This window comes from Podarcis muralis, chromosome 2 (genome assembly GCF_964188315.1).
Source record: "Podarcis muralis chromosome 2, rPodMur119.hap1.1, whole genome shotgun sequence".
Taxonomy (NCBI): Eukaryota; Metazoa; Chordata; class Lepidosauria; order Squamata; family Lacertidae; genus Podarcis; species Podarcis muralis.
In genome coordinates this window covers 116989371-117017015 of record NC_135656.1, presented here as the reverse complement: position 1 = coordinate 117017015, position 27645 = coordinate 116989371, and the positions used below count along the sequence as shown (strand labels likewise).

The 27645-nt window shown below is 48.1% G+C and overlaps 1 protein-coding gene across 1 annotated transcript; it reads left to right on the top strand.

Annotated features, from left to right (window-relative positions):
- The first annotated feature begins 1366 nt into the window (after window positions 1-1366).
- LOC114592196 (uncharacterized) lies at window positions 1367-23990 on the top strand. The gene is given in 7 exon segments (XM_077921216.1): window positions 1367-1744; window positions 3096-3192; window positions 4658-4774; window positions 18329-18412; window positions 19344-19460; window positions 19726-21154; window positions 21156-23990. Coding segments are annotated over 7 exon segments (2436 nt in total). The 5' UTR covers window positions 1367-1483; the 3' UTR covers window positions 21487-23990.
- The last annotated feature ends 3655 nt before the right edge of the window (window positions 23991-27645 follow it).

The following is a 27645-nucleotide window of genomic DNA, read 5'->3' as shown; positions in this document are numbered from 1 at the left end:
ATAATTGCTGTTCAATCCAGAACGGCTTTGCTGATTCTCCAGTGCAGCCAATAATGCCTGTCTCAATCTGCTTTCAGTTTGTTGCCGGTTTTATCTTCTGAATGTTTTGAAGAGTTGCTTTTACTGACATTTTTGCCGTTCTGTTCTCTCTGTGAACCGCTTTGAGATTGGCGCGTTTTTTTTAACAGCCCAGCGGTGGACAACTTTCAGGAAATAAATAAATAAGATCTCACTTTGAAAAGTGCCAAATTCTTGGGAGAATCTTGATGAGGGCTTAATAATAATAATAATAATAATAATAATAATGCAGTCATACCTCGGGTTACAGACGCTTCGGGTTGCGTGATTTCGGGTTGCGCACTGCACCAAACCCGAAAGTACCGGAACGGGTTACTTCCGGGTTTTGGTGCTTGCGCATGCGCAGAAGCACTAAATCATGCTTTGCGCATACGCAGAAGCGCCGAATTGTGACCCGTGCATGCGCAGTGGGTTGCGGACGCTGCGGGTTGCGGACGTGCTTCCCGCGCGGATCACGTTCGCAACCCGAGCTTTCACTGTAATAATAATTTATCCCACACATCCCCAATCTGGCTGCGTCTCCCCAGCCACTCTGGGTGGCTCCCAACAGAATATTAAAACCACGGTTAAACATCCAACATTAAAAACTTCCCTAAATAGGGCTGCCTTCAGTTGTCTTCTAAGTCAGCTAGTTGTTTATTCCCAATGTTACACTGGAAGTGAGCAAGGCTGCCTGCCATCTCCCTCTTGCCCTGAACTGATTGCTCTCTTGCGAACTGAGACTTCGAAGGGCTTTCCACCTGGAGCGCAAGCCCAGCTGCCTCTTTGCGTTTTTAATACCCCGCCTTTTCCCCAAGGGGCTCAGGGCGGCCTCTGCTGCTCTCCGCTTCCATAGCTTCCATCACAACAACCCTGTGAGGTGGGGCAGCTTGAGAGGCCGCCAGCAGCCCCAGGTTGCTCCCTGATCAGTACTTTTGGTTTAGATGGGGGCACGAGACTCTTAATCTCGGGGCCACGGGTTCGAGTCCCACATGAGGCAAGAGACCTGCATTGCCGGGGGTTGGACTGGATGACCTCTGGGTCCCTTCCAAGTCTAGAATCCAACCATGTTGACATACAAGTCTGCTTCTCTTTCTCATTCTTTTGGAAGGGCACCAATGCTTTACTGGTGTGCCAGTAAGCGAGTAAATAGAAAGGGAAAATAAAAATAAGTGAGCACCCTTCCCCAGAGCCCAAAGGCACTTTTTTTGCCCCAGGGAGGAACAAACTACACCCCCCAGAATCCTTTGGGTCTGGGAAAAGGGAAGAAGCGAAGGACTAGGCCATCCCAAGCATAAACTGAGGTTGGTAGTGCAATAGCTCTGCAAACAAGCATTTGGGTTTCCTCAAACACTGCACTTCAATTGGAAGAAAGCAGAGCTCAGGCGAGGCTGGATTGTAAGCGAGTAAATAGAAAGGAGGGGGCATGAGCAACCTTTCCCAGAGCCCAAAGGCATATTTTGTCTTCCCAGGGAGGAAAAGACTACACCTCCCAGAATCCTTTGGGTCTGGAAAAAGGGAAGGAGCGAAGGACACGAGGACATTCCATTTTGTGCGGGTCTTTTGCAGGAGGGGACCCGCCACCGATCCCGCTGGGGTGCAAAGAGGCTTCGCGGTGGAGGCTGAAGGTGGGAGCAGGAAGGAGTCTTTGCTGGCAGAGGCGGCCTTCGGAAGCAGCTCTACACGGGTGAGAGGGCACCGTCTGAACCCTGCAACACGTGAATGCCGGTGAGGGGGCGGGGCAGGAAAGGGCGGCGGGAAAGATGAGCCATTTTGGCTTTTTCCATTGCACGAATAAGTTTGCACGTTGCATCGGGGTGAAAGAGGAGGAAGGGGGGATTTCTCGAGAGCAGAAGAAAACTCACTCGTTCCTCTTTGAAGTGAAACGCTAAAATGTAAAATTTTGTAAAATGGAACATTACCAGAGGTAACTAGCAATATGAAACATAGTAATAGTAGACGATATAGATGCATCAATGCTGTATACTAGCGTGTCGCGACACACGGTTTGGAAAGCTCCGGTATAGAGCATTAAAGTCTCGCATTGAATATAAGCGATCTGAAAAAAGGACTTTTACAATCTGAAAACGGATACAGTGGTACCCTGCAAGACGAACGCCTCACAATACGGAAAACCTGCTAGACGAAAGGGTTTTCCGTTTTGGAGGCACTTCACAAAACGAATTTCCCTATGGGCTTGCTTCGCAAGACGAAAGCCCATAGGGAAATCTCCGGGACAGCGGGGAAGCGCAGCGTGTCTTCCCCACTGTCCTCGGACCTCCTCCCGCCGCCCGCCATCGGAACGAAGCTCCGATGGCGGGCGGCGGGGCGGGAATGCGTTCTCCCGCCGCCCGGCTTCGGATGGCTTTCCTGAAGACTTGGGGTGGGAGGAGGGTTTGCCTTCCCACCGCCAACATTCAGAATGCTGTTCTGACTGTTGGCGGTGGGGAGGAAAAACCCTCCTCCCACGCAAGCCCCGGGAACAGAGGGAAAGCGCTGCGCGCCTTCCCCTCTGTTCCCGTACCTGTCCTGAAGGCTTGCGGTGGGGAGAAAAGCCCTTCTCCGCACCGCCAGCCTGGCAAGCGGTTTCCTTAGGAACGCATTAATTGATTTTCAATGCATTCCTATGGGAAACCGTGCTTCGCAAGACGAAAAACTCGCAAGAAGAAAAAACTTGCGGAACGAATTAATTTCGTCTTGCGAGGCACCACTGTACAATGTATGCACTTTTTTAGTAACCCAAGAAAATCTTGAATAATCATCATAATAAAAACAACCCAAAGAATGAAGTTGCAAGCATCCTTGGCAGACATGGCCAGACGTGGCCCTTCAGGTGTTTTGGGACTACAACTCCTATCATCCCTAGCTAACAGGACCAGTGATCAGGGATGATGGGAATTGTAGTCTGAAAACATCTGGAGGGCCGAGTTTGGCCATGCCTGATCTATGGGGAAGACCCAGATTCCCACTCTGCGCTTGCCACCAAAGGCGTTCCTGAGGTGCTGCAGTTCTTGCTGAGGGCATTTTTGTCATTACAGAGACCGCTAACCTTTGAGGAAGGGCCCTCCCTGCTGGACGTTGGACGAAGAGCAAGGGAGGCCATGCTGGAGAATGAGGTGGACGTGGCCTCTCTGGGTAAGGAGCCTCCTTCCTCGAGTCTGGAGCAGTCCTTCCGGGACATTTTCTTGTCACTCTTCTTTTGGGGTGGAGGGGTAGGTGGGGAGCAGGTTTGTTGCACCAGAGCTGCAAAAGTACTTTATTCTTAACGCCATCCATTTTGATCCCGACTTTCCCCCCTCCAAGGAGCGCAATGTGGGGCACACGGGCCTCCCCCCCCCCATTTAATCCCCACAACAAGCCCCAAATAGCCTTGTATACCTGAAGGAGTGTCTCCACCCCCATCACTCTGCCTGGAGGTCCAGCTCCAAGGGCCTTCTGGCGGTTCCCTTAATGCAAATAGTGAAGTTACAGGGAACCAGGCAGAGGGCCTTCTCGGCAGTGGCGCCCGCCCTGTGAAACACCCTCCCAGCAGATTTCAAGGAATTAAAAAAACTATATAAGCTTTTGAAGGCAGCCCTGTATCACGAAGTTTTTAATGTTAGATGTTTTATTATGTTACTATATGTGCTGGAAGCTGCCCAGAGTGGCTGGGGCAACCCATTCAGATGGGTGGGGTACAAATAATAAAGTATTCTTATTAGTAATCTAGCAAAGGTGTGGAGAACTCAGACTGTTGTGTGGCTGTAAGGTAGGATTCTGTGCAAAATGAAAAATATTGGATGGGCAGGGAATAATAAGAATAAGAATACAGTGGTACCTCGGGTTAAGAACTTAATTTGTTCTGGAGGTCCGTTCTTAACCTGAAACTGTTCTTAACCTGAGGTATCACTTTAGCTAATGGGGCCTCCCGCTGCCGCCGCGCCACTGCTGCACGATTTCTGTTCTCATCCTGAAGCAAAGTTCTTAACCTGAGGTACTATTTCTGGGTTAGCGGAGTCTGTAACTTGAAGCGTCTGTAACCTGAAGTGTATGTAACCCAAGGTACCACTGTAATAATAATAATAATAATAATAATAATAATAATAATAATAAACAGTTCTGTGAGGTAGGCTAGCCCTGAGAGGGAATGACTGGACCAATATTTCCTGATGAGTTTCATGGCTGAGGGGGATTTGAACCCTGGTCTCCCAGGTTCCAGTCTGGCACTTTAACCACTGCGCTGCACTCTAGCTGTGCAAAATGGGTTTGCTGGCATGTGAGGGACTCCCACCAGCGTAACAGCAACAGTCTGGAAGCGCCAACCAAGTCCCCTCCCTGGGGTCCTGGCAGTGCAGTCCTGACCCCCCACCCTGCAGCCATAATCAGCCGTCCTCCTTTCTGTTTCCAGCACAGAGCAACGGGCCACCTTGCCCCACACAAACATGCAGCCCCCTAAGCCAAGGTACTGTTTAGTTATGGGTTCTTCCTCAGAAAAGTTTGAGAGAGCTTTGGATGACCGGCCGCTGGGGATCGTTTGGGCCATGAAACCGAATGCTTCCTCCACGCTTCCTTCTTCTCACTTCTTCTTCTTCTTCCTTCTTCTCACTTCTTTCCCACATAGCACTGCCGCTTCCCAAGACGAACCTCATCCCCAGCGCAGAGCAAGCGGAAGAGCCCAGGAGGCCACAATATCAGATCTCAGACGGAACAGGAGCTGCCATTTTGGACACCAGCTCAGGTGAGGCGGCTTGGGTGGGATGCTGAGTCCGTTCAGAGTTTCTCCTCCCTTGATGAGAATTGGCAAGAAAAATCTTCTCTGTTACTTCATTCATAGGGTTGGTAAGGATCCTGTTGTGTTAAAGTTGCTTCTCCCACAGACCTGGCCACCGTTTTTCCTTTCCCCACCCCTGTCCTTCCTCCTCAATTTACTATTTTTAAGAACATGAAAACTTAGAATCTCGACCTTCTCACAATCCCTGCTTTGGTCTGTCCTGCATTTTCCAAAGTTCAGCTTCGGGGGGGGGGGGGGGGCCTCTGCCTTTTTGCACGATGCCAGAGGGAGAGAAACTTCGCTTTCCCCTTTACACCTCTGCCCTCTCCTCCCTCCACCATCTTTGCTGTTCCTCCTCTAGCTCTGCCCTATGCTGAGTCCCTCAGGCCCAGAAGTTAGGAGGATCAAGGAGAGGAAGAAGAAAGTGGGGAAGGAGAGCATAGAGGCAAATGCCAGGATGGCGACTGCCAAGCTTTCTAGCTCTGTGAGCACATTTGGGTTTTGTTTTTTCTTTAAAACATCTTCTGTGGGCACTACCCATTCTGGTGATTCCTCCCTGGACTGAGAGGAAGCACCTTTAAGGGCATCATTGTTCGAAGGGATTTGGGTGAAAACCTGAACAAGTGGAATTTCTCTTGAGCCTCGAAAAGGACCTAGAGCTGAAAGAAGTGGGGGAGAGTGTGCCTTTCCATCTTCCTCCTCCTCCTTCTTCTTCAGTTTGGATTCTGAGGCTATTTTAAGGTTACCAGATTTTGTTTCAATGAATCCAGGGACACTTTTCAACTTCCTAGTAAATAGCTGGATTTTGCCAGGGGACTGATTTGTAAATCCAGGGACTGTCCCTGGGAAATGGGGACGTCTGCTAACCTTTGGCTACTTCTCTGCCATCCTCAAACCCCAATTCCGCTTTCTTCCCTCTCTCAGCAGGAAACTTGAGGAGGAAACACTTCTGCCCAGAGTGTGGCCAATGCTTTGCCTTCAGATTGGCTCTTGCTAGACACCAGAGAATCCACACAGGGGAGAAGATCCAGGAAAGCTCTGAGCGTGGGGAATGTTTTGGTCAGAGTTCAGAGCTTGCCAGCGATTCGGAAACCCCTGTGTCTTTGGAGTTCAGGAAGATTCTTGCTCATCAGCCCATCGTTCTGATCCACCGGAACGTCCATGCAGGAGGAGATAAGCCATATCGCTGCTTGGAGTGTGGGGAAGGTTTTGCCCAACTCTCAGATTTTGTGAAACATGAAAGAGGCCACACAGGAGAGAAACCCCACAAATATGCCGAGAGTAGGATCGGGTTCCCCAAGAGATCACAGCTTCATGGACCCCATAAAGTCCACACAGGAGAGAAGCCGCACAAATGCAGTGTGTGTGGGTTATGCTTTTCTGTTAGGTCAGAACTTGTTACCCATCAGCGAACCCACACTGGAGAAAAACCCTATGAATGTCCAGAGTGTGGAAAATCATTTGCTCACAAGTCAGGCCTTGTGATCCATCGGAGGCTCCACACAGGAGAGAAGCCCTATGAATGCTGGGAGTGTGGGAAATGTTTTACTCAAAATGCACAACTTTGGAGCCATCGGTTGGTTCACACAGGGGAGAAACGGTATAAATGCTTTGAATGTGGAAGAAAGTTTACTTCCCGTTCCAACCTTGTAACCCATCAGAGAACCCACACAGGAGAAAGGCCCCATAAGTGTCTGGAGTGTGGCAAATGTTTCCCCACAAATGTAAGTCTCAGGCGACACCAGAGAATCCACACAGGAGAGAAACCCTATGAATGTAGAGAGTGTGGCAAATGTTTTCATGAGAAAGCTGAACTTCTGAGGCATCAGACTGTGCACACCGGGGGGAGGCCTCATAAATGTGCGGAGTGTGGGAAAAGCTGTTTTTCAGCATCAGAACTTGTAATCCACCGGAGAACCCATACGGGAGAGAAACCCTACAAATGCATGGAGTGTGAAAAATGCTTTTCCCAGAAACAACACCTCAAGCAGCACGAAAAAATCCACACTGGGCAGAAACCCTACAAATGCATGGAGTGTGAAAAATGTTTTGCCAACAAATCATACCTTCATGCACACCAGAGAATCCACACAGGAGTGAGACCATATGAATGTGGAGAGTGTGGGAAATGTTTTCCCACTTCATCACATCTTTTTTCTCATAAAAGAGTCCACACAGGAGGAAAGCCACATAAATGTTTAGACTGTGGAATGTCATTTACTTTAGCACAAAGCCTTAGGGGGCACCAGAGGATCCACACAGGAGAGAAACCTCACAGATGCTTGGAGTGTGGGAAATGTTTTTCAAGGAGAGACACCCTTGTGACCCATCAGAGGATCCACACAGGAGAGAAACCCTATAAATGCTTGGAGTGTGGGGAATGTTTTCGTCAGAAGCCACGCCTTGTGATCCACCAGAGAACCCACACAGGAGAGAAACCCTATAAATGCTTGGAGTGTGAGAAATCATTTCCTTCGAAGTCACCCCTTGTGATCCACCAGAGGATCCACACAGGAGAGAAACCCTATAAATGCTTGGAGTGTGAGAAATCATTTCCTCGGAAGCCACGCCTTGTGATTCACCAGAGAACCCACACAGGAGAGAAACCTTACAGGTGCTTGGAGTGTGGGGAATGTTTTTCTCAGTCACAATATCTTCACAGACACCAGAAAGTCCACACAGGACGAGAGCTTCCCAATGTGTAGAGTGGGGGAAATGTTGAAGGTGGAAACCTTCAAAGACTCCATGTGGAATAAAGAGCATATAAATGTTGGGAGTGTGGGGAATATTTTGATCAGTGGTCAGCCCTCGTGGCACACCAGAGTGTCCATCCCAAAAGGAGGACGGACAGACATTAGGAGTGTGGAATATGCTTTGTAAAGAAATGAATCTCTTATCAAAACTGGAGACTCCACGAAGGAAATAAATTGTAAGTGTCTGGAGTGTGGGAAATGATTTGCTGCTCATTCGGACCTTCAAAGGCACCAGAGAATCCACTAAAAAGGGAAACCCTTTAATGTTTTGAGTGTGGGAAATGTTTTGCCTGGAAGACGCAGGCAGGTGCTGCATCAGGGAGTCCTCACAGGAGAGAAACCACAAATGTACTTTGAGTATGTGTATTGCCAGATAATTTCAGAAAGCGGTGTCTCCTGATCTCAATATAATGGTAGCTTTAAATCCTTATATATTTATCTGTACATATAATGAGGACTTTTCCATAGATCTAATTGTATGATGAGGACTTGGCATCAACCAGAGGTCTAGACAGCTGGCCTGATAAGGAGTCAACTAGCGGACAGACCTGTCTTGACCCAGCCATGGAACTGGAAATTAGACATTGATTTTGGCTCACCGCTTTGAACAGAGGGGGTAACTTTGCTCTGTGCGAACGGAGGAGACAAGGGAGAATGGCAACAGAACTTAACGAGCCTTCCTGCTATTAGATCATGCTTGGAAGCCTCTATATAAGGGCTCAGCGACAGCAGCTCTGAGTCCCTCGTTCGAGTTCTGCTGGTGAACATCAACGTTGGCTCTATTGAGGGAAGGGAAGGATCTCCTGCTCCCGGGGTCTGCAGCAAATGAGATGAACCATGAACTTCGCTTTTGCAGTTATCTCCATAATATCCTTTTGATCTTGTATCTTAAGTGTCGCTCATTAGTGAGTATGGAACATAGATGTTAGACTGCTAGAATCATATTTAGAATATACTGGACCCCATTACCTTTGTTTTAAAAAGGGCTGTCTCAGGTATCTTAACTGTTGGAGATGCACTAGGGATAATGCTTCTCTAAAACATAAGTTTTTTCATTGTCCTATAACTGAAACTATCAACAGAACGGTATGGAACAACCTTGCATTTACTGAGCAAAATATCCTTTTGAATTATATACTCAGCACATGGAACCTTACAAAAGGACTATACGAGTGGACTCTCCGTTCCCCGACCGCAGCAAAAGGACTGATACTGATGAATTGTAAAAATGAAAATGTGGCTCCCTTCTATGATTGGATTGGAGACTTAGACAAACCCGCAACATATAAACGACTTTGCATACAAATGCAGACTTGCCATGGACAAGTTCAATGACATTTTGGATCCATTTTTACAAATACTGTAATAGGTTAAGGCAGGGGTGTCAAACTGAAATTCATGGGGGGCCGCATCAGCAGTTTGGTCACCCTCAAAGGGCCGGTTGTATCTATAGGACTCAATATGCGCTCAATATAAAAACAAGTGGAGGTTTCCTGAATGCATGTAAAGTGGAGGTTTCCTGTGTAGAACGGCCGGCGCCGCTAGAGGGCAGACGTTCTCTGGCTTGTAGGCTACCGCGCATGCGCTGAAGAGGCGGCTTTCTTGTGTCAAAAAAAAAAGTGAGAATAAAAGGTGAAGGCTGGCGGCCGGCGGCAGCTACATGGGCCACATGACGAGGTCTGGCGGGCTGGATTCGGCCCCCGGGCCTTGTGTTTGACACCCGTGGGTTAAGGTCTGGTGAAGTACAATAACAACCTTGTAAAATATACAGTTTGGGGTTTCCATCTCTCCCCACTTTATTTCCCCCTCTTACACGGTTTCTGATTCTCTTTTTCTCTCTCTTATTTACATCTCACCATGTTTATTTCACGTATAATTTTGTACTTTTTCAACTTTCAGTAAAGATTTTTTTTAAAAAAAAGTTAGGCTGCTTATTTGCCTTCTCTTTGCTTAAATTAATAAGAGCTTCTTCCTGTTCCTTCTTTTTCACAAAAGAGTACATTGAGGTGGAGAATTTAAAAATGTTTTAAGCCATGAACGAAATATTCCCTTCACTCCTCATCTCTGAAACATGCAGGACAAAAAGCCTCCCAGAAATCTTGGTCATCACATGTTCATCACATGTTCTTGGTCATCACATGTTCGCACACACCAGAAAGTCCGCACAGGAGAGAGGCCTTACCAATGTGTAGAGTGTGGGAAATGGTTTTCACAGAGTGGGAACCTTCGAAAACACCAGAGACTCCATATGGAATAGAAAGCAAATAAACGTTGGGAGTGCAGGGAATGCTTTGTAAAGAAATGAATCTTTTATCAACACTGGAGACTCCACGAAGGAAATAAATTGCAAGTGTCTGGAGTGTGGGAAATGATTTGTTGCTCATTCGGACCTTCAAAGGCACCAGAGAATCCACAAAAAAGGGAAACCCTTTAATGTTTTGAGTGTGGGAAATGTTTGGCCTGGAAGGGGCAGGCTGGGGCTGCATCAGGGAGTCCACACAGGAGAGAAACCACACCAACGCTCTGAGTATGTGTAATGCCGGATATTTTTAGAAGGAGGTGTCTCCTGATCTCGATGTAATTTTAGCTTTAAATCCTTTTAACTCTATCTGTACATATAACAAGGGCTTCCCCATGAATTCATCTGTATAATATTTTTAACAAGAACTGAGAGATTGGGGGGAAGGGGGTTTGTTTAATCTCAATGAAAACAAGTGGTACAGTGACAATAAAGTATTTCTATATATTTCTATATAATAGAACATGGCATCAACCAGAGGTCTAGACATCTGGCCTGATAAGGCGTCAACTAGCGCAGTGTTTCCCAACCGGTGTTCCGCGGCACACTAGTGTGCCGCCGGACGTTGCCTAGTGTGCCGTGGGAGTAGTGGCGTAGCGTGGGGGGTGCCAGGGGTGCCAGTCGCACCGGGCGCAACATCTGCGGGGGGCGCGAGTCCAGAGGGAAGGGACAAGTTCCTTCCTCCGCCGGGCTTCCCGCCGCCACCGCCAGCCTTGCGCCCTAGCGCGCGTGCGCCCCCCGCCGCCGCTGTGGCTGCGCTCCACTCACTGCTCGCAGGAGGAGCAGCCACTGCAGCAGCGCTGACACCGCCACCGACGCCTGGCCGGGCACGGGCAGCCTCCGCACCCCGACGCCGACGCCATCCCCTTCCCCCTTTTTTTCCAGAGCTGGGGGAGGGGGAGGTTTTAAAAGGGGGTCTTGCATTGGCGATCCTGCAGCACTTTGGGCCGCACGACGCGAGCGCGCAGCACGGATCAGCCACGCCCCCACCCCGTGCATTTCCCGGGGAAAAGTGCTCCACGTGGGAGGCGCGTTTCCCCTTCATTCCCTCTCGTGCAAATCCTCCTTGGGTTCCCTCCCCCGTCTTTCCTCTCCCTACCTCACAAAAGCCTCACCTCGTCGCCTCCTCGCTGCCTCTCGCCTCCGCAGGAGCGTTTCCCTCCGCGGAAGAAGGAGCAGGGCGCTTTTGCAACTTTGCCTTCCCCGCCCCACCACGGAGCACATTTTCCTCGCCCCCCCCAACCCCCGCATGTAGAATAGAAGCCCTCCAGCCTCCACGGTGCACAAACTCTCCCCTCTGCAACGAAGCGCTTTGTTGCATATCTTTGGTGAGGTTTTTAGGCAGTCTTGGTGCACCTTAAATCAGCGCTAATTGCGCCTGGACGCAGTATTTACTTCTGAGTAGGCCCCCTTCTCCCCCCCCCCCCAGCACCTGACGTTGCTATTCGTATCATCAGGTTTGTTTGTTGATAATTTAATTGTTTTAAAAGCATCATGCTAAAGAGCTCTCTCCCACCCCCAGACCCTTGGGCAAAACAGAAACACACACACACACATACACAAACACAGAGATTGAGCCCTGCAGGTTTTATGAAATGAATGGATTCTGAATGCCTGTTTCAGTGGCTTGTCCGCCTTAGGCTGCTGGGCCAGACACCTGTTACAAGGTGCAGTCCGTAAGCTGTGAGCGCTGCTACCTGCCGCCGAGACCACGTAACGACAGTCTTGAAAGACCTACATTGGCTCCCAGTACCTTTCCAAGCACAATTCAAAGTGTTGGTGCTGACCTTTAAAGCCCTAAGCGGTTTCGGTCCAGTATACCTGAAGTAGCGTCTCCGCCACCATCGTTCAGCCCAGACACTGAGATCCAGTGCCAAGGGCCTTCTGGCAATTCCCTCACTGTGAAAAGTGAGGTTACAGGGAACCAGGCAGAGGGCCTTCTCGGTAGTGGCGCCCGCCCTGTGGAATGCCCTCCCATCAGACATCAAAGAGATAACCATTACCTTCTATGCTGTTACTATTTTTTTTTTTTTTCATAAGTAAAAAGTGACTTTTCCCCATCTGGCATGGTGGTGTGCCTCGAGATTTTTTTCATGAAACAAATGTGCCTTTGCCCAAAAAAGGTTGGGAAACACTGAACTAGCGGACAGACCTGTCTTGACCAAGCCATGGAACTGGCAATTACGGTAGATATAGACTTTGGCTCACCGCTAGGAAAAGAGAGAGTAACTTTGCTCTGTGCCAACCACAGAGATGAGGGAGAATGGCAACAGAACTTAAAGAGCCCACCTGCTATTAGATCATGCATGGAAGCCTCTATATAAGAGCTCAGCGACAGCAGCTCTCCGAGTCCCTCGTTCGAGTTCTGCCGGTGAACGTCAACGTTGGCCCTATTGAGGGAAGGGAAGGATCCCCTGCTCCCGGGGTCTCTGCTGCAAATGAGATGAACCGTGAACTTCGCTTTTGCAGTTATCTCCATAATATCTTTTTGATCTTGTATCCTAAGTGTCCCTCATTACTGAGTATGGAACATAGATGTTAGACTGCTAGAGTAATATTTAGAATATACTGTACCCCATTACCTTTGTTTTAAAAAGGGCTATGGTATCTAACTGTTGAAGATGCACTAGGGATAATGCTTCTCTAAAACATACGTTTTTTCATTGTCCTATAACTGAAACTATGAACAGAACTGTACGGAACAACCTTATATTTACTGAGCAAAATATCCTCTTGAATTATATACCCAGCACATGGAACCTTACAAAAGGACTACAGTGGTGCCTCGCAAGACGAAAACAATCCGTTCCGCAAGTCTCTTCGTCTAGCGGTTTTTTCGTCTTGCGAAGCAACCCTATTAGCGGATTAGCGCTATTAGCGGCTTAGCGGCTATTAAAGGCTTAGCGGCTAAAAGGCTATTAGCGGCTTAGCGGCTTAGAAAAAGGGGGGGGGCGGAAAAAAATCGCAAGACTCGCAAGCCGTTTTCGTCTTGCGAAGCAAGCCCATAGGGAAATTCATCTTGCGAAGCAACTCAAAAACGGAAAACCCTTTCGTCTAGTGCAGGGGTCTGCAACCTTTAAGACAAAAAGAGCCACTTGGACCCGTTTCCGAAGGGAAAAAAAACTGGGAGCCACAAAACCATTGCGACATTTAAAACAAATATATCTCCGAAGCCGCGATCTGGCTGCGGGCGGGAAGGTGACGTCGGGACGGTGCGTGACTAACGCACGCACCGCCCCCATGCGACGTCACAGCCAGTACAGCGCCCGCCACAGTGGGGAGTGTCGGGGCGCACAATGCGCCTCCTCCCCTCGCTAGTATCCGCCCCGGAGCCGCGGCAAAGATGTAAAAGAGCCACATGCGGCTCCGGAGCCACGGGTTGCAGACCCCTGGTCTAGCGGGTTTTTCATCTTGCGAGGCATTCGTCTTGCGGGGTACCACTGTATACGGGTGGACTCTCCATGCCCTGACCGCAACAAAAGGACTGATACTGATGAATTGGAAAAATAAAAATGCGGCTCCCTTCTACGATTGGATTGGAAAGTTATACAAACTCACAACATATAAACGACTTGCATATAAATGCAGACTTGCCATGGACAAGTTCAATGACATTTTGGATCCGTTTTTACAAATATTGTAATAGGTTAAGGTCTGGTGAAGTACAATAACAATCTTGTAAAATATTGTTTGGGGTTTTTCCACCTCTCCCCCCTTTATTTCCCCCTCTTACACAGTTTCTGTTTCTTTTTCTCTCTCTCTTATTTACTTCTCACCATGTTTAGTGCACATATAATTTTTGTACTTTTTCAACTTTCAATAAAGATTGTTTTTTTAAGAAAGTTAGACTGCTTATTTGCTTTCTCTTTGCTTAAATTAATAAAAACTTCTTCCTGTTCCTTCTTCGCCACCAAAGAGTACATTGAGGTGGAGAATTCAAAAATGTTTTAAGCCATGAGCAAAATATTCCCTTCACTCCTCCCCACTGAAACATAACACTTTTTTTTATCATGGATGACAAAAAGCCTCCCAAAAATCCTTGGAATGTGAAAAATCCCACTTCCTCCCCCCTTAAAAAAATTTCATTTATTGAAAATCAAAGGAGTGCATACAAAAAACTCCAAGTCAGAAAAATACTCTCAGTGAATTCAGCCTGATGCAATCTCACTTTATGCAAGATAAGTAAGAAAAACAAAACAAAAAATTAAAGGAAGGGCAGAAAAAGCTAAAGAGTAAGACTACTAACATACTAAGTACGTTGAAGTTTGAATTTCAAAGCATCATAACGTAAATGTACATTTTCCATTTTGCTGATGGTCTTCCTTTTACTGATATTTTTACCATTCTGCTTTGAGGTTCGTTTGTTTCTTGAACGGTCCAGTGGAGGACAACTTTCAGGAAACAAATAAACGAATAAGATCTCTTCGGCTTTGAAATTCTCCTCCTGACAACCTTGATGGGGCTTAAGGCAGTTTTACACTGGAAGTGAGTGAGGCTGCCCAGCACCTCCCTCTTTCGCCTCTTGCCAACTGAGGGGATTGTAGAGAAAGCAGCGTTTGGCCAGCTACTCTTATTTCTGTCCTTTGTTGGGTGAGCCTTAGCCGGAAGGCAGGACCCCCCTGCACCAGCCCAGCTCCATCTCTCCCCAAGGGGCTCAGGGCGGCCTCGGCTGCTCTCCGCTTCCACAGCCACCATCACAACAACCCTGTGAGGTGGGGCAGCTTGAGAGGCCGCCAGCAGCCCCAGGTCGCTCCCTGATCAGTACTTTTGGTTAAATGGGGACTCTTAATCTTAGGGTCACGGGTTCGAGTCCCACGTAAGGTAAAAGACTCCTGCGTTGTCCGGGGTCAGACTGGATGACCCTCGGGGTCCCTTCCAAGTCTAGAATCCCACCATGTTGATGTGCAAGTTGGTTTCATCTTCTCATTCTTTTTGCCGGGCACCACTGGCACGTGTTAGGCGGTGCAGAGAGGTGTGCCAGTAGGTGAGTAAATAGAAAGGGAAAATAAAAATAAAGGAGACCCTTCCCCAGAGACGCCCCAAAGGCACTATTTTTCCCCCCTCATAGGGGGAACAGACTACAAATCCCAGCATCCTTTGTGTCTGGGAAAAGGGAAGAAGCGAAGGGGCAGGAGGTCTCAAGAGGTGCCTGTTTCCTCTGGCCAGCCCCCATTTGTGTGGGGCTTTTGCAGGAGGCGTCCGGCCATCGCGATCTCTGGGGTGCAAAGAGGTTTTGCAGGGGAGGCTGAAGGTGGGAGCAGGAAGGAGTCTTTGCTGGCAGAGGCGCCCTTCGCAAGCAGCTCTACACGGGTGAGAGGGCACCGTCTGAACCCTGCAACACGTGAATGCCGGTGAGGGGGCGGGGCAGGAAAGGGCGGCGGGAAAGATGAGCCATTTTGGCTTTTCCCATTGCACGGATAGGTTTGCACGTTGCATCGGGGTGAAAGAGGAGGAATGGGGGATTCTCGAGAGCAGAAGAAGGGATCTCTTTCACTTGTTTATTCCTCATGGAAAGCTTTGAAATGAAATGATAAAATGTAAAATTATGTAAAAGGCAATGGTAACCAGAGATAAATATTAAAAAAAAAATTTCCTTCCAGTAGCACCTTAAAGACCAACTAAGTTAGTTCTTGGTATGAGCTTTCGTGTGCATGCACACTTCTTCAGATACACTGAATTTCAAATACACTCAATTTCTGTGTATCTGAAAAAGTGTGCATGCACACGAAAGCTCATACCAAGAACTAACTTAGTTGGTCTTTAAGGTGCTACTGGAAGGAAAAAAATTTTTTGTTTTGACTATGGCAGACCAACACGGCTACCTATCTGTAACCAGAGATAAATATGAATATGTAACGTAGTAATAGTAGATGATAAATATGCGCCAAGAATGGAGTGCCAAATGGTATTAATTTGTATAAAGCCTATAAAAATAACTGACAAAAAATGAAATGAAATGAAAGCTTGGTGGTAGATTGTGCATATTTTTAATTTAAAAAATCTGGACATTAAGAAAAATCAGATAACATTATAATCCCCTTTTTAAGAAAGAAAAAAGTTTGCAATTGGCGTACCCCCCCCCCCTGAATATTTTAAAGTGTTCCCAAATGTCCTGTATATCCTGGGGATGGGGGCTGTGGAAATCTCAGATCCTGGGGCCAAACGGGGGTCTAGCTGGACTCCTCATCCCCCCCCATGCCAGCCCCATCTCCCTTGGGTGCTTCAGCCCTGCTCTAAGTCGGGTGCTTTTGCCTGGCTGGAATATGCCATCGATTATTCCTCTGACCTGCTTGGCTGGAGTTGTGTGTGCATGTAAATAGACCTCTGGATTCTGTGGGGCTGGGATGTATCCCATGGGTTGTGTGTATTTTACTTCCTTGCGTTCATACCCCACCGATCCTGCCAGGAGCTCAAGGTAGTTTGCATGCTCCCCATCTCCCCATTTCTTCCCCACAACAACCCTGTGAGGGAGACCAGACTGAGAGACGGTGACCGGCCCAAGATCACCCAGTGGGCTTCATGGCCAGGTGGGGATTTGAACCCCCATCACAGAACTCTAACCACTACAACACCTTGCCACTCTGGACTAGCAGTGCTTCTTGGTATTAGACGGGGGTCTTTTCCCAGCCTCTCTTAGATAGATCACGAATTGGACTTGGGGGTATCTGCTCTGTCAAATGAGCTCAGGCTGCTCTCCAGTCTCTTTTTTATATTTTTTTGAATTATTTAATTTTCAAATATTGCATATTCTTTTAAAATACAGTTATAACTACTCTCTCATATCCGTGGACTTCCCATCCACCCTGCCATGGTGTTTTTCTATTCCCTTACGAAGCTGCAACCTTACTTATATTATATCCATTCTGGACTTAACCATCCAGGGGTCCTTTATCTTTTTTTATTAAAAAAGAATGTAAAAGAATGAAAGTCTGCTATCCTCCTTCACTCTGTAGTAGAACCCCCCCCCCTTCATTATATCGTAATGCACAAGCACCACACACACACACACACCACCCCACCCCCGAGCCTGGAGATGCCCCTTCTAGAGGGGCATCACCCCCCCCCCCCAATTAAAGCCTTCCGTAAATAAGGAAGCGCTAACTCCGCGTAGAACCCTTTTATTTTCATGTATTTTCCTGCAACGCTCCACCTCGCCCTATCTTTATTATGGGTAGACCGGCCGCCCGAACTCCGGGTCAATCGGCTGCCGTTTCAGCCAATCAGCGTTGCCGAACAGCGCCTCTTGTGGCCGCCACGCAGGTACTGCAGGCAACAGGCGCCCGCTTCACTGTCTTTGACAGCTCTCAGATACAAAGTTTCCGAGTTCAATTGACCGTGACTGATTTAATCAAAATGTTGCAACCCGTTTCCGGAAAAGTGAAAGTGCTTTGAACTTCGAGGACAGTATTCTTCATAAATTCGCCATAAATCAACCGTACATCGGATCTTCACCGGACCACTTTTATTCTGCCCCACATTACAAGGACTATCAAAGGGGGGTGGCCTGATACCAGTCGGCCATAATCCCTCGGCCGAGCAGGCACGTACTCCGCAGCCCTTCCCAGTTGACACAACAGCTCTGATAGCCCGCTTGATGGGCTCAGACAGCAAACTGCCAAGGACACAATGGACTGCATATGATAGTGTATTCCGCCTCCACCAAGACAAAGGGACTGTGACCGGATTCCCCTCAGGGGGCAGGAAGCTGCGCCTTTTCTTTTCTCTTACAAAATGACTCACAGGGAGGGGGGAGACGGACACTGACCAGGTGTTGAGCTACTCGAGTTACCTGCCCGGTCCCTCCCCTAACTCCTCCTGTTTTTAATATAATCATGATGTAAATATGATGTAATTCTGGGGGTGTAGCTAAGGGGATTAGCAATTAATAAAAGTTGGGGTCTCCCTTTGTTCCGGGCTTCCATCTTGCTTCACCTGGTGGGCGGTGGGAGTCCTGTCGTGACAGTCTTTTCTTCAATAAAGACCAGGCCTACAGGCTGCTGATTTGCTTCCAAATTTGCTCTGGTTGGTGTCTTTGTTTTGTCCAAGGGAGCCCTCAGATTTTTCCGGTAACAACTCCCACACTTTTTAGACTTGCATCATTTTGTGGCGCAGTAATTCGGTTTCCCTAGCAAACCAGAGGTTAAACTAACCCCTTTCCAGCCCCGGTAGGAACGTGGGGAGTGTTTAAACATTGAATATAAAGGATCCAAAGACAAGACTTTTATGATTTGAAAACGGAGACAACTTATGTATTTTTTTGGTAACACAACAACAACAACAACAACAACAACAACAATAATAATAATAATAATAATAATAGAATGTAGTTGGAACGATCTATGGGGAAGACCGAGATTCTCTCCTCACTTGCCACCAAAGGCGTTCCTGAGGTGCTGCAGTTTTTGCTGAGGGTGTTTTGTCATTACAGAGACCGCTAACCTTTGAGGATATGTCTGTTTATTTCTCCAGGGTCGAAAGGGCCCTCCCTGCTGGACGCTGGCCGAAGAGCAAGGGAGGCCATGCTGGAGAATGAGGGGGACGTGGCCTCTCTGGGTAAGGAGCCTCCTTCCTTGAGTCTGAAGCAGTCCTTCCGGGACATTTTCTTGTCACTCTTCTTTTGGGGTGGAGGGGTGGGTGGGAAGCAGATTTGTTCCACAAGAGCTGCAAATGTACTTTATTCTTAATGCCATCCATTTTAATCCCAACCTTTCCAATCCAAGGAGCGCAATGTGGGGCACACGGGTCTCCCCCTCATTGAATTCCCACAAGAAGCCCTAAACGGCCTGGGCCCCATATACCTAAGGAGCATCTACATCCCATCATTTAGCCAGGACACTGAGGTCCAGCTCTGAGGGGCTTCTGCCGGTTCCCTCAACGTGAGAAGTGAAGCGATAGGGAACCAGGCAGGGGCCTTCTTTGTAGTGGCGCCCTCCTGTGAAACACCCTCCCTTCATATATCAAGGAAATAAATAACTATATAACCTTTAGGAGCCCTGTATCAGGAAGTTTTTAATGTCGGACATTTGATTATGTTTTTATATGTGCTGGAAGCTGCCCAGAGTGGGTGGGGTGACCCCGTCAGATGGGTGGGGTTCAAATCAAAAAGTATTAGCCTCCCAGGTCGGGCACTTTAACCACTGCGCTGCACTCTAGCTGTGCAAAATGGGTTTGCTGGCATGTGAGGGACTCCCACCAGCGTAACAGCAATACTCCAGAAGTGCCAACCAAGTCCCCTTCCGGGGGTCCTGGCAGTGCAGTCCTGACCCCCCACCCTGCAGCCATCTTCAGCCGTCCTCCCTTCTCCTTCCAGCACAGAGCAAGACCACCCTGCCCCCCGCAAACACCCAGCCCCCTAACCCAAGGTATTGTTTAGTTATGGATTCTTGATGAGCGGTCGTTGGGGATAGTTTGGACCATAAGGCCGAAAGCTTCCTCACTTCTTCTTTCTCCTCTTCTTCCTCCTTCTCCCTTCTTTCCCGCGTAGCACTGCCGCATCCCAAGTCGAGCCTCGTCCCCAGCGCAGAGCAAGCGGAAGAGCCCAGGACGCCACAATATCAGATCTCAGATGAATCAGGGGCTGCCATTTTGGACACCAGCTCAGGTGAGGCGGTTTGGGCGGGATGCTGAGTCCGTTCAGAGTTTCCCCTCCCTTGCTGAGAATTGGCAAGAAAAATGTTCTCTGTTACTTCATTTTAAAAGGCTCTTTCACTGGTTATACCTTATGCAGTGGGTGTTGGGGGGGGAGGGGGAGAAGTGGTACAACCTCCGTCTCTCACGCATCATCTGATCCAATGATTTCAGTCTGGATTCTGAAGCTACTTCTCTGCCATCCTCAAAACCCAATTCCGCTTTCTTCACTCTCTCAGCAGGAAACTTGAGGAGGAAACACTTCTGCCCAGAGTGTGGCCAATGCTTTGCCTTCAGATTGGCTCTTGCTAGACACCAGAGAATCCACACAGGGGAGAAGATCCAGGAAAGCTCTGAGCGTGGGGAATGTTTTGGTCAGAGTTCAGAGCTTGTGAGCCCTTTGGAAACCCCTGTGTCTTTGGAGTTCAGGAAGGTTCTTGCTCATCAGCCCATCGTTCTGATCCACCGGAACGTCCATGCAGGAGGAGATAAGTCATATCGCTGCTTGGAGTGTGGGGAGGGTTTTCCCCAACTCTCAGATTTTGTGAAACATGAAAGAGGCCACACAGGAGAGAAACCCCACAAATATGGCGAGAGTAGGATCGGGTTCCCCAAGAGATCACAGCTTCATGGACACCATAAAGTCCACACAGGAGAGAAGCCCCACAAATGCAGTGTGTGTGGGTTATGCTTTTCTGTTAGGTCAAAACTTGTTTCCCATCAGCGAACCCACACTGGAGAAAAACCCTATGAATGTCCAGAGTGTGGGAAATCATTTGCTCACAAGTCAGTCCTTGTGATCCATCAGAGACTCCACACAGGAGAGAAGCCCTATGAATGCTGGGAGTGTGGGAAATGTTTTCCTCAAAACGCACAGCTTTGGAGCCATCGGTTGGTTCACACAGGGGAGAAACGGTATAAATGCTTTGAATGCGGAAGAAAGTTTACTTCCCGTTCCGGCCTTGTAATCCATCAGAAAACCCACACAGGAGAAAGGCCCCATAAGTGTCTGGAGTGTGGCAAATGTTTCCCCACAAATGGAAGTCTCAGGCGACACCAGAGAATCCACACAGGAGACAAACCCTATGAATGTAGAGAGTGTGGCAAATCTTTTCATGAGAAAGCTGAACTTCTGAACCATCAGACTGTGCACACCGGGGAGAGGCCTCATAAATGTGCGGAGTGTGGGAAAAGTTTTCTTGTACCATCACAACTTGCAATCCACCAGAGAATCCATACGGGAGAGAAACCCTACAAATGCATGGAGTGTGAAAAATGCTTTTCCCAGAAACAACACCTCAAGCAGCATGAAAAAATCCACACTGGGGAGAAACCCTACAAATGCGTGGAGTGTGAAAAATGTTTTGCCAACAAATCACACCTTCATGTACACCAGAGAATCCACACAGGAGTGAGACCATATGAATGTGGAGAGTGTGGGAAATGTTTTTCCACTTCATCACATCTTATTTCTCATAAGAGAGTCCACACAGGAGAAAAGCCATATAAATGTTTAGACTGTGGAATGTCATTTACTTTAGCACAAAGCCTTAGGGGGCACCAGAGGATCCACACAGGAGAGAAACCCCACAAATGTTTGGAGTGTGGGAAATGTTTTTCAAGGAGAGACACCCTTGTGACCCATCAGAAGATCCACACAGGAGAGAAACTATAAATGCTTGAAGTGTGAGAAATACTTTGCAAGAAAATCAGAGCTTATCATGCATCAAATGATCCACACAGGAGAGGAACCTTACAAGTGCTTGGAGTGTGGGAAATGTTTTCGTCAGAAAGGGAATCTTTTGAAACACCAGAGAACCCACACAGGAGAAAAACCCTACAAATGCATGGAGTGTGGGAAATGTTTTTCTCAGTCATCATATGTTCGCAAACACCAGAAAGTCCACACAGGAGAGAGGCCTTACCAATGTGTAGAGTGTGGGAAATGGTTTTCACAGAGTGGGAACCTTCGAAAACACCAGATACTCCATATGGAATAGAAAGCATATAAATGTTGGGAGTGCGGGGAATACTTTGTAAAGAAATGAATCTTTTATCAACACTGGAGACTCCACGAAGGAAATACAATGCAAGTGTTTGGAGTGTGGGAAATGATTTGCTGCTCATTTGGACCTTCAAAGGCACCAGAGAATCCACAAAAATGGGAAACCCATTAATGTTTTGAGTGTGGGAAATGTTTGGCCTGGAAGACGCAGGCAGGTGCTGCATCAGGGAGTCCACACAGGAGAGAAACCACACCAACGCTTTGAGTATGTGTAATGCCAGATATTTTTAGAAGGTGGTGTCTCCTGATCTCGATGTAATTTTAGCTCTAAATCCTTTTAACTCTATCTGTACATATAACGAGGGTGTGGTGGTCCAGGGGGGAGGTTACCGTGGGGCGAGGTCCAGGACCTGAGTTGAGGGTCAGCAGACAGTCCTCCAAGGGAGAGCGGGGTGCACAGCGAGAAGCCGGGCAAGGACAGGAACTCTGGGGGAACAGGACTGGATGCTGGCCGAAACAGCTCTTCAACAACGTTGCTCCCGCAACCTGGGACCGGGCTGACTGGCCTTTTATCTTCTCTGAGGCCAGGGGCGGTCCCAGCCCCCAGGAGACCCGCCTCTCCTGGCCTTAAGGCGAGCACTCCTCCTGGGAGAAACCAGTTCCCTCCGCCTCTCTGCCCTGAGCCTCTGCAGTTCAGGGGAGGCTGAAGGGTTACTGGGCCCGGGGGGAGACTCACCTGTAGGCACTGAGTCCTCAACCACCTCCGGAGCCAGAGTGGATTCACCTGGTGCCTGCTCCTGAGGATCCGGCACAGGTGCAAGCGCTTCAGAATCAAGGCCCTGCCCCAGCTCAGCCGGCCCTGGTGGCGGGGACTCCTGTGCAGGCTGGGATTCCTCCGGTTCAGCCTCTGAATTGGATTACCAGGCCATCACAGAGGGCTTTCCCATGAATTTATCTATATAATGAGAACATGGCATGAAGCAGAGGTCTAGACAGCTGGCCTGATAAGGAGTCAACTAGTGGACTGGCCTGTCTTGACCAAGCCATGGAACTGGCAATTAGATATAGACTTTGGCTCACCGCTAGGAAAAGAGAGAGTAACTTTGCTCTGCGCCAACCACATAGATGAGGGAGAATGGCAACAGAACTTAAAGAGCCCACCTGCTATTAGATCGTGTTTAAAAGCCTCTATATAAGAGCTCAGCGGCGGCAGCTCTCTAAATCCCTCGTTCGAGTTCTGCCGGTGAACATCAACGTTGGTCCGATTGAGGGAAGGGAAGGATCTCCTACTCGCGGGGGCTTCTCCATGAAGATCTCCCAAGCCTCGTCCTTTGCATGCAGGAAAGGGCTCAGATGCACAAGACCCGGAAAGATCCGTGTCTGGAGCTCAAGTCTCCAGGAGGGACCTAGCAAGCTCCTGGCAGCCGCGGATCTCCCTTAGTCTGCAGATCTTCCTTCCTTAGTCCAGCATTTCCCCCGTCTGGAAGCAACGCTCAAGTCGCCTCCCCTCCTGCGAAAGAGCCTTTCTCCTCCAAAGCCTAGCAAAAAAAAGCTCCTTCTGCCTCTTGCCCCGCAAAAGCCCCTGATCTCGGGGACTGGCAAGAGAAAAAAGCAAAAGCCCCTTCGCCTTGTGGGACTCCCCACTCCTGGGCTCCTTTCCTTCTCAGACGCAAAGGCTTCTGGGAGATTTAGTTTCAGGCTTTGGCCCTGAGTCCCAGGCAGGCTGAGATTTTGGGGTCGTGGGAGGGTGCTTTAGAAAAACAACAACCCAGCAGGGTAACTGTGCCCCTGAAGGACCAGGTGCGCAGCCTGGGAGTCATTTTGGACTCACAGCTGTCCATGGAGGCGCAGGTTAATTCTGTGTTGTTAATGGAAAATCCGAGGGCTCCCTTGGGTAAAAGCAAAGACACCGACCAGAGTAACTTGGAGCAAATCAGCAGCCTGTAGGCCTGGTCTTTATTAAAGAAAGACTGTCGCGACAGGACTCCCACCGCCCACCAGGTGAAGCAAAATGGAAGCCCCGAACAAAGGAAAACCCCAACTTTTATTAGCTTCTAATCCCCTGAGTTACACCCCTAGAAATACATCATAACTACATCATGACCACATTAAAAACAGGAGGAGTCAGGGGAGGGGTTGCACAGGTAATTTGAGTATCATGGCACCTGGCCGGAGCCCCTTCTCCCCCTCCCCATGAGTCATTTCCAGAAGACAAAAGCATAGGCGCTGTTTCCTGCCCCCTGAGGGGAATCCGATCACTGTCTCTTTGTCATAGTCCGTGCTGAATCCATTTGTGTATGCAGTTCGTTGTGTTCTTGATAGTCTTCTGTCTGAAGCTATCAAGATGACTATCAAGGTTGCCATGCCAACTGGGAAGGGCTGTAGAGTACGTGCCCCCTCGCTCAAGGGATTATGGCCGACTGGCATCAAGCCACCCCCCCTTTGATAGTCCTTGTAATATGAAGCAGAATAAAAGTGGTCTGGTGAAAATCCGATGTACGGCTGATTTATAGTGAATTTATGAAGAAACTGTCCTAGAAGTTCAAAGCACTTTCACTTTCCCGGAAGCAGGTTTCAACATTTTGATTAGATCAGTCACGGTCAATTAAACTCGGAAACTTTGTATTTGAGAGCTGTCAAAGATAGAGAAGTGGACGCCTGCTGCCTGCAGTACCTGCGTGGTCGCCACAAGGGGCGCTGTTCAGTAGCGCTGATTGGCTGAAGCGGCAGCCGATTGACCCCAAGTTCAGAGAATTGGTCAACCCAATAAAGGAATAGGGTGAGGTAGAGTTTTACGGTCTACTCAAGGAAAATATATGAAAATAAAGGGGTTCCACGCGGAGCTGTCAAGTTAGCGCTTCCTTATTTACGGAAGGCTTTCAGGGGATGCCCCTCTAGAGGGGCATCTTCAGGCTCGGGGAAGGTGGGAGGTGTGTGTGTGGTGTTTGTGCATTACAGTGTAATGAGGAGGGGGTTTCCTGCTACAGTGTCCAGGGCATCTGTTTACAAGCTCCACCTGGTACGCAGGCTGAGACCCTACCTGCCCGTGGACTGTCTCGCCAGAGTGGTGCCTGCTCTGGTTATCTCCTGCTTGGACTGCTGCAATGCGCTCTACGTGGGGCTACCTTTCTTTGCAGGTGACCTGGTAACTACAATTAATCCAGAATGTGGCAGCTAGACTGGTGACTGGGAGTGGCCACCGGAACCACATAACACCGGTCTTGAGAGATCTGCATTGGCTCCCAGTACGTTTCCGAGGACAATTCAAAGTGTTGGTGCTGACCTTTAAAGCCCTAAGCTGTGGGATGTGAAACACACGAGCAGTCAAGTACAACATTCCTAGAGTGAACATGTTTGCACATGGGGAGGGATGTTTGTCCAGCCAGCAGGTAGACTTCCTGTTCCCTCTGGGCTGGGACAGACTTACTCTACATGTGACTAGAGGTGGGTGTGGCCTCACCTGTGCAGGTAATGATATAGACGGCCTTGGTCCTGTATACCTGAAGGAGTGTCTCCACCCCCATCGTTCAGCTCAGACAATGAGGTCCAGCGCCTAGGGCCTTCTGGCGGTTCCCTCATTGCGAGAAGTGAGGTTACAGGGAACCAGACAGAGGGCCTTCTCGGTAGTGGCACCCACCCTGTGGAACACCCTCCCTTCAGATGTGAAGGAAATAAGCAGCTATCTTCTCTTTAAAAGGCAGCCCTGTTTAGGGAGGTTTTTAATATTTAATGCTGTATTGTTTTTAACATTTGATTGGAAGCCGCCCAGAGTGGCTGGGGAAACCCAGCCAGATGGGCAGGGTATAAATAATATATTATTATTATTACTATTATAGAACATTCATGGGCTGTTGGAAAACACCAGAAATCACCATCGCATTCTGCAACGAAAAGAATCTTAGGCAGCCAGCCTTTCTCAACTTAGCCTACCTCCCAGGTCTGTTGTGATGAAGTCCAATGTAGGCAATCAAAAGCTCTTTAAAGGAAGGATGTGGCAGAATATGTTTAAATAAGCCAGAATGACCTAAGAAGAGCTGGGCTGGATCAGGCCAGCGGTCCATCTAGTCCCCCATGCTGTTCTCGCAGAGACCAGCTGGGTGCCATGTTGCAGCCTCTCCGATTTCCTCTCAACCCTCAGAAGGGCACAGGAGGTTCGGTCTGCCCTCCATCTTGTCCCCCTTCTTCCAGTCTAGGACAGAGGGATGGTCGGTGAGGCTTCTCTGAAGTGCAAAATGACAACGGCTGCAATCCTGCCAACCGCGTCTCTCTTAAGTCCCAATTCACTCAACGGGGGCTTCCTTCCATGGACTCGCTGCTACGGCCCGTGTTCATGGAAGACAATCTTACCCGGCTACGAGTGATCGCCAAAGAAGAAGGCAACGTCCAGGAAAGTGAGGTTAAAAGGGCTGCAGCTGAAGATCAAGGAGGAATCCTTTCCAGCTTGGGAGTCAAAATGCAGTCAATCAGGGATCATTATGCCCAGTGCTTTTTTTCTTTAAAAATGTTAGGGGTATTCTCATTTTCCTGCTCATATTGAAATACTACCCCCCAATGAGGCCACACTTAGATTCACAATTTTTAAAAAAATGCTTTATTGGTTTCAAAACCGTACAACAAAAATTTTCAGTAAATGTTATAAACAAAATAGAAATAAACAGTTTCAAACATTCATTGTTTGATACTTGTTTGTACACTATTTTGTAATTAAACTTGACATCCGATCTTCCCATTATGTTCTCAAATTAAATTCTTTAGAACTGCACATTGACTTTGTTTCTCCTTGTTATTTAACTTACATTAGATTTTGTAAAATTGTCCTTCTTAAGGCACAGAAGCTCAGTCAAAACTTGCCAACCGATTTATCATCTGACAATATTCTTTAACATAGATAGATAGACAGATAAACGTTATTCGCATTAGCCAATGGCCATAGCAACATAAAACAAGGAATATGTACAATAAAAAAGACAGCAATGGGTAAAAAGGGCAATCAAATGACCAAGATTATCGTTCAGATAGTCGCCCTTAATCTCCTTGCACCCTCGATAAACCTAGCAACCTTTGCTGTTTTCTGATCATTTTGATCTGACAACAGAACGAACAATGTGGCCGCAGATGGGCGGCCTGAGATGGTAAGTAAGAGTGGGGTTATGATCTCATTCCTCAGATCTTTATAAAGGGGACAGGACAGGAGAACATGAGCCACTGTTTCCAGATTGCCATCTCCACAGGGACAGAGTCGTTTCTCAGTTGGAATCTCTTGGTATCTGTCCTCAAGTACAGCAGAGGGTGTCACATCCAATCTGGCCAGTGTGAAGGCAAGTCTGTATTTTGGGATGGTTAATTTATACAAATATGGTGCCAGGGAGTCAAACTGAGAGGGGGGGGGAAGGCATACCAAGGACAGTTTCTTATTGTTCTGTTGCTCTAAGTCCTTCAGACGCTGTCCAATTAGGCTATTGGCTTTAATAAAGCCCGTCATGAGACGCTGATGTGCGTGGAGTCCACAGGAGAGGAGTTTTTGGTGAACAATTTTAAACCATGCATTTTTATGGGGGTCTTGTGTCACTAAGGGCAGTAGACCGGGTGGATTTAGATTTAGACGGAGCCAATAATTAAGAACTCTTTGCCAGGACTGAGCTTCTACAGAGGGAAGACTTGCCTCCAGTCCTAATGCTGCATTCGGGACACAGGGTGGTACAGAAAAAATCTGCCTTAAAAATTTGGATTGGACAGTTTCAAGAATGCTACAATCATTACCTGTCCAAATTTGGGCTCCGTAGAGTATCTGCGCCAAAGATTTGGCTTGAAAAACTTCTAGGGCTGCTGGGATGTATTGGCCGCCCTTCGGATGGAAAAAAAGGGACAGCATCTTAGCACTTTGGGCTGTTTTTTCTTTAACACATTTTTGTTGTACGTCCCATGACCCCGATGACTGGAAGACTATGCCCAGGTATTTAAAGGCTTTAACCTGCTCAGTTGGGTGATTGTCCATGCTCCAGCTATGTGATCTATGTTTCCTTGCGAAAACCATGACTTTGGTTTTCTGATAGTTTACCACCAGCTGTTCTCTCCTGCAGTGTGCTTTAACATAGACTTTACAAATATCCCATTCTCTAGTAAATTTTTTAATCTGAGATATCTCATAACCTCA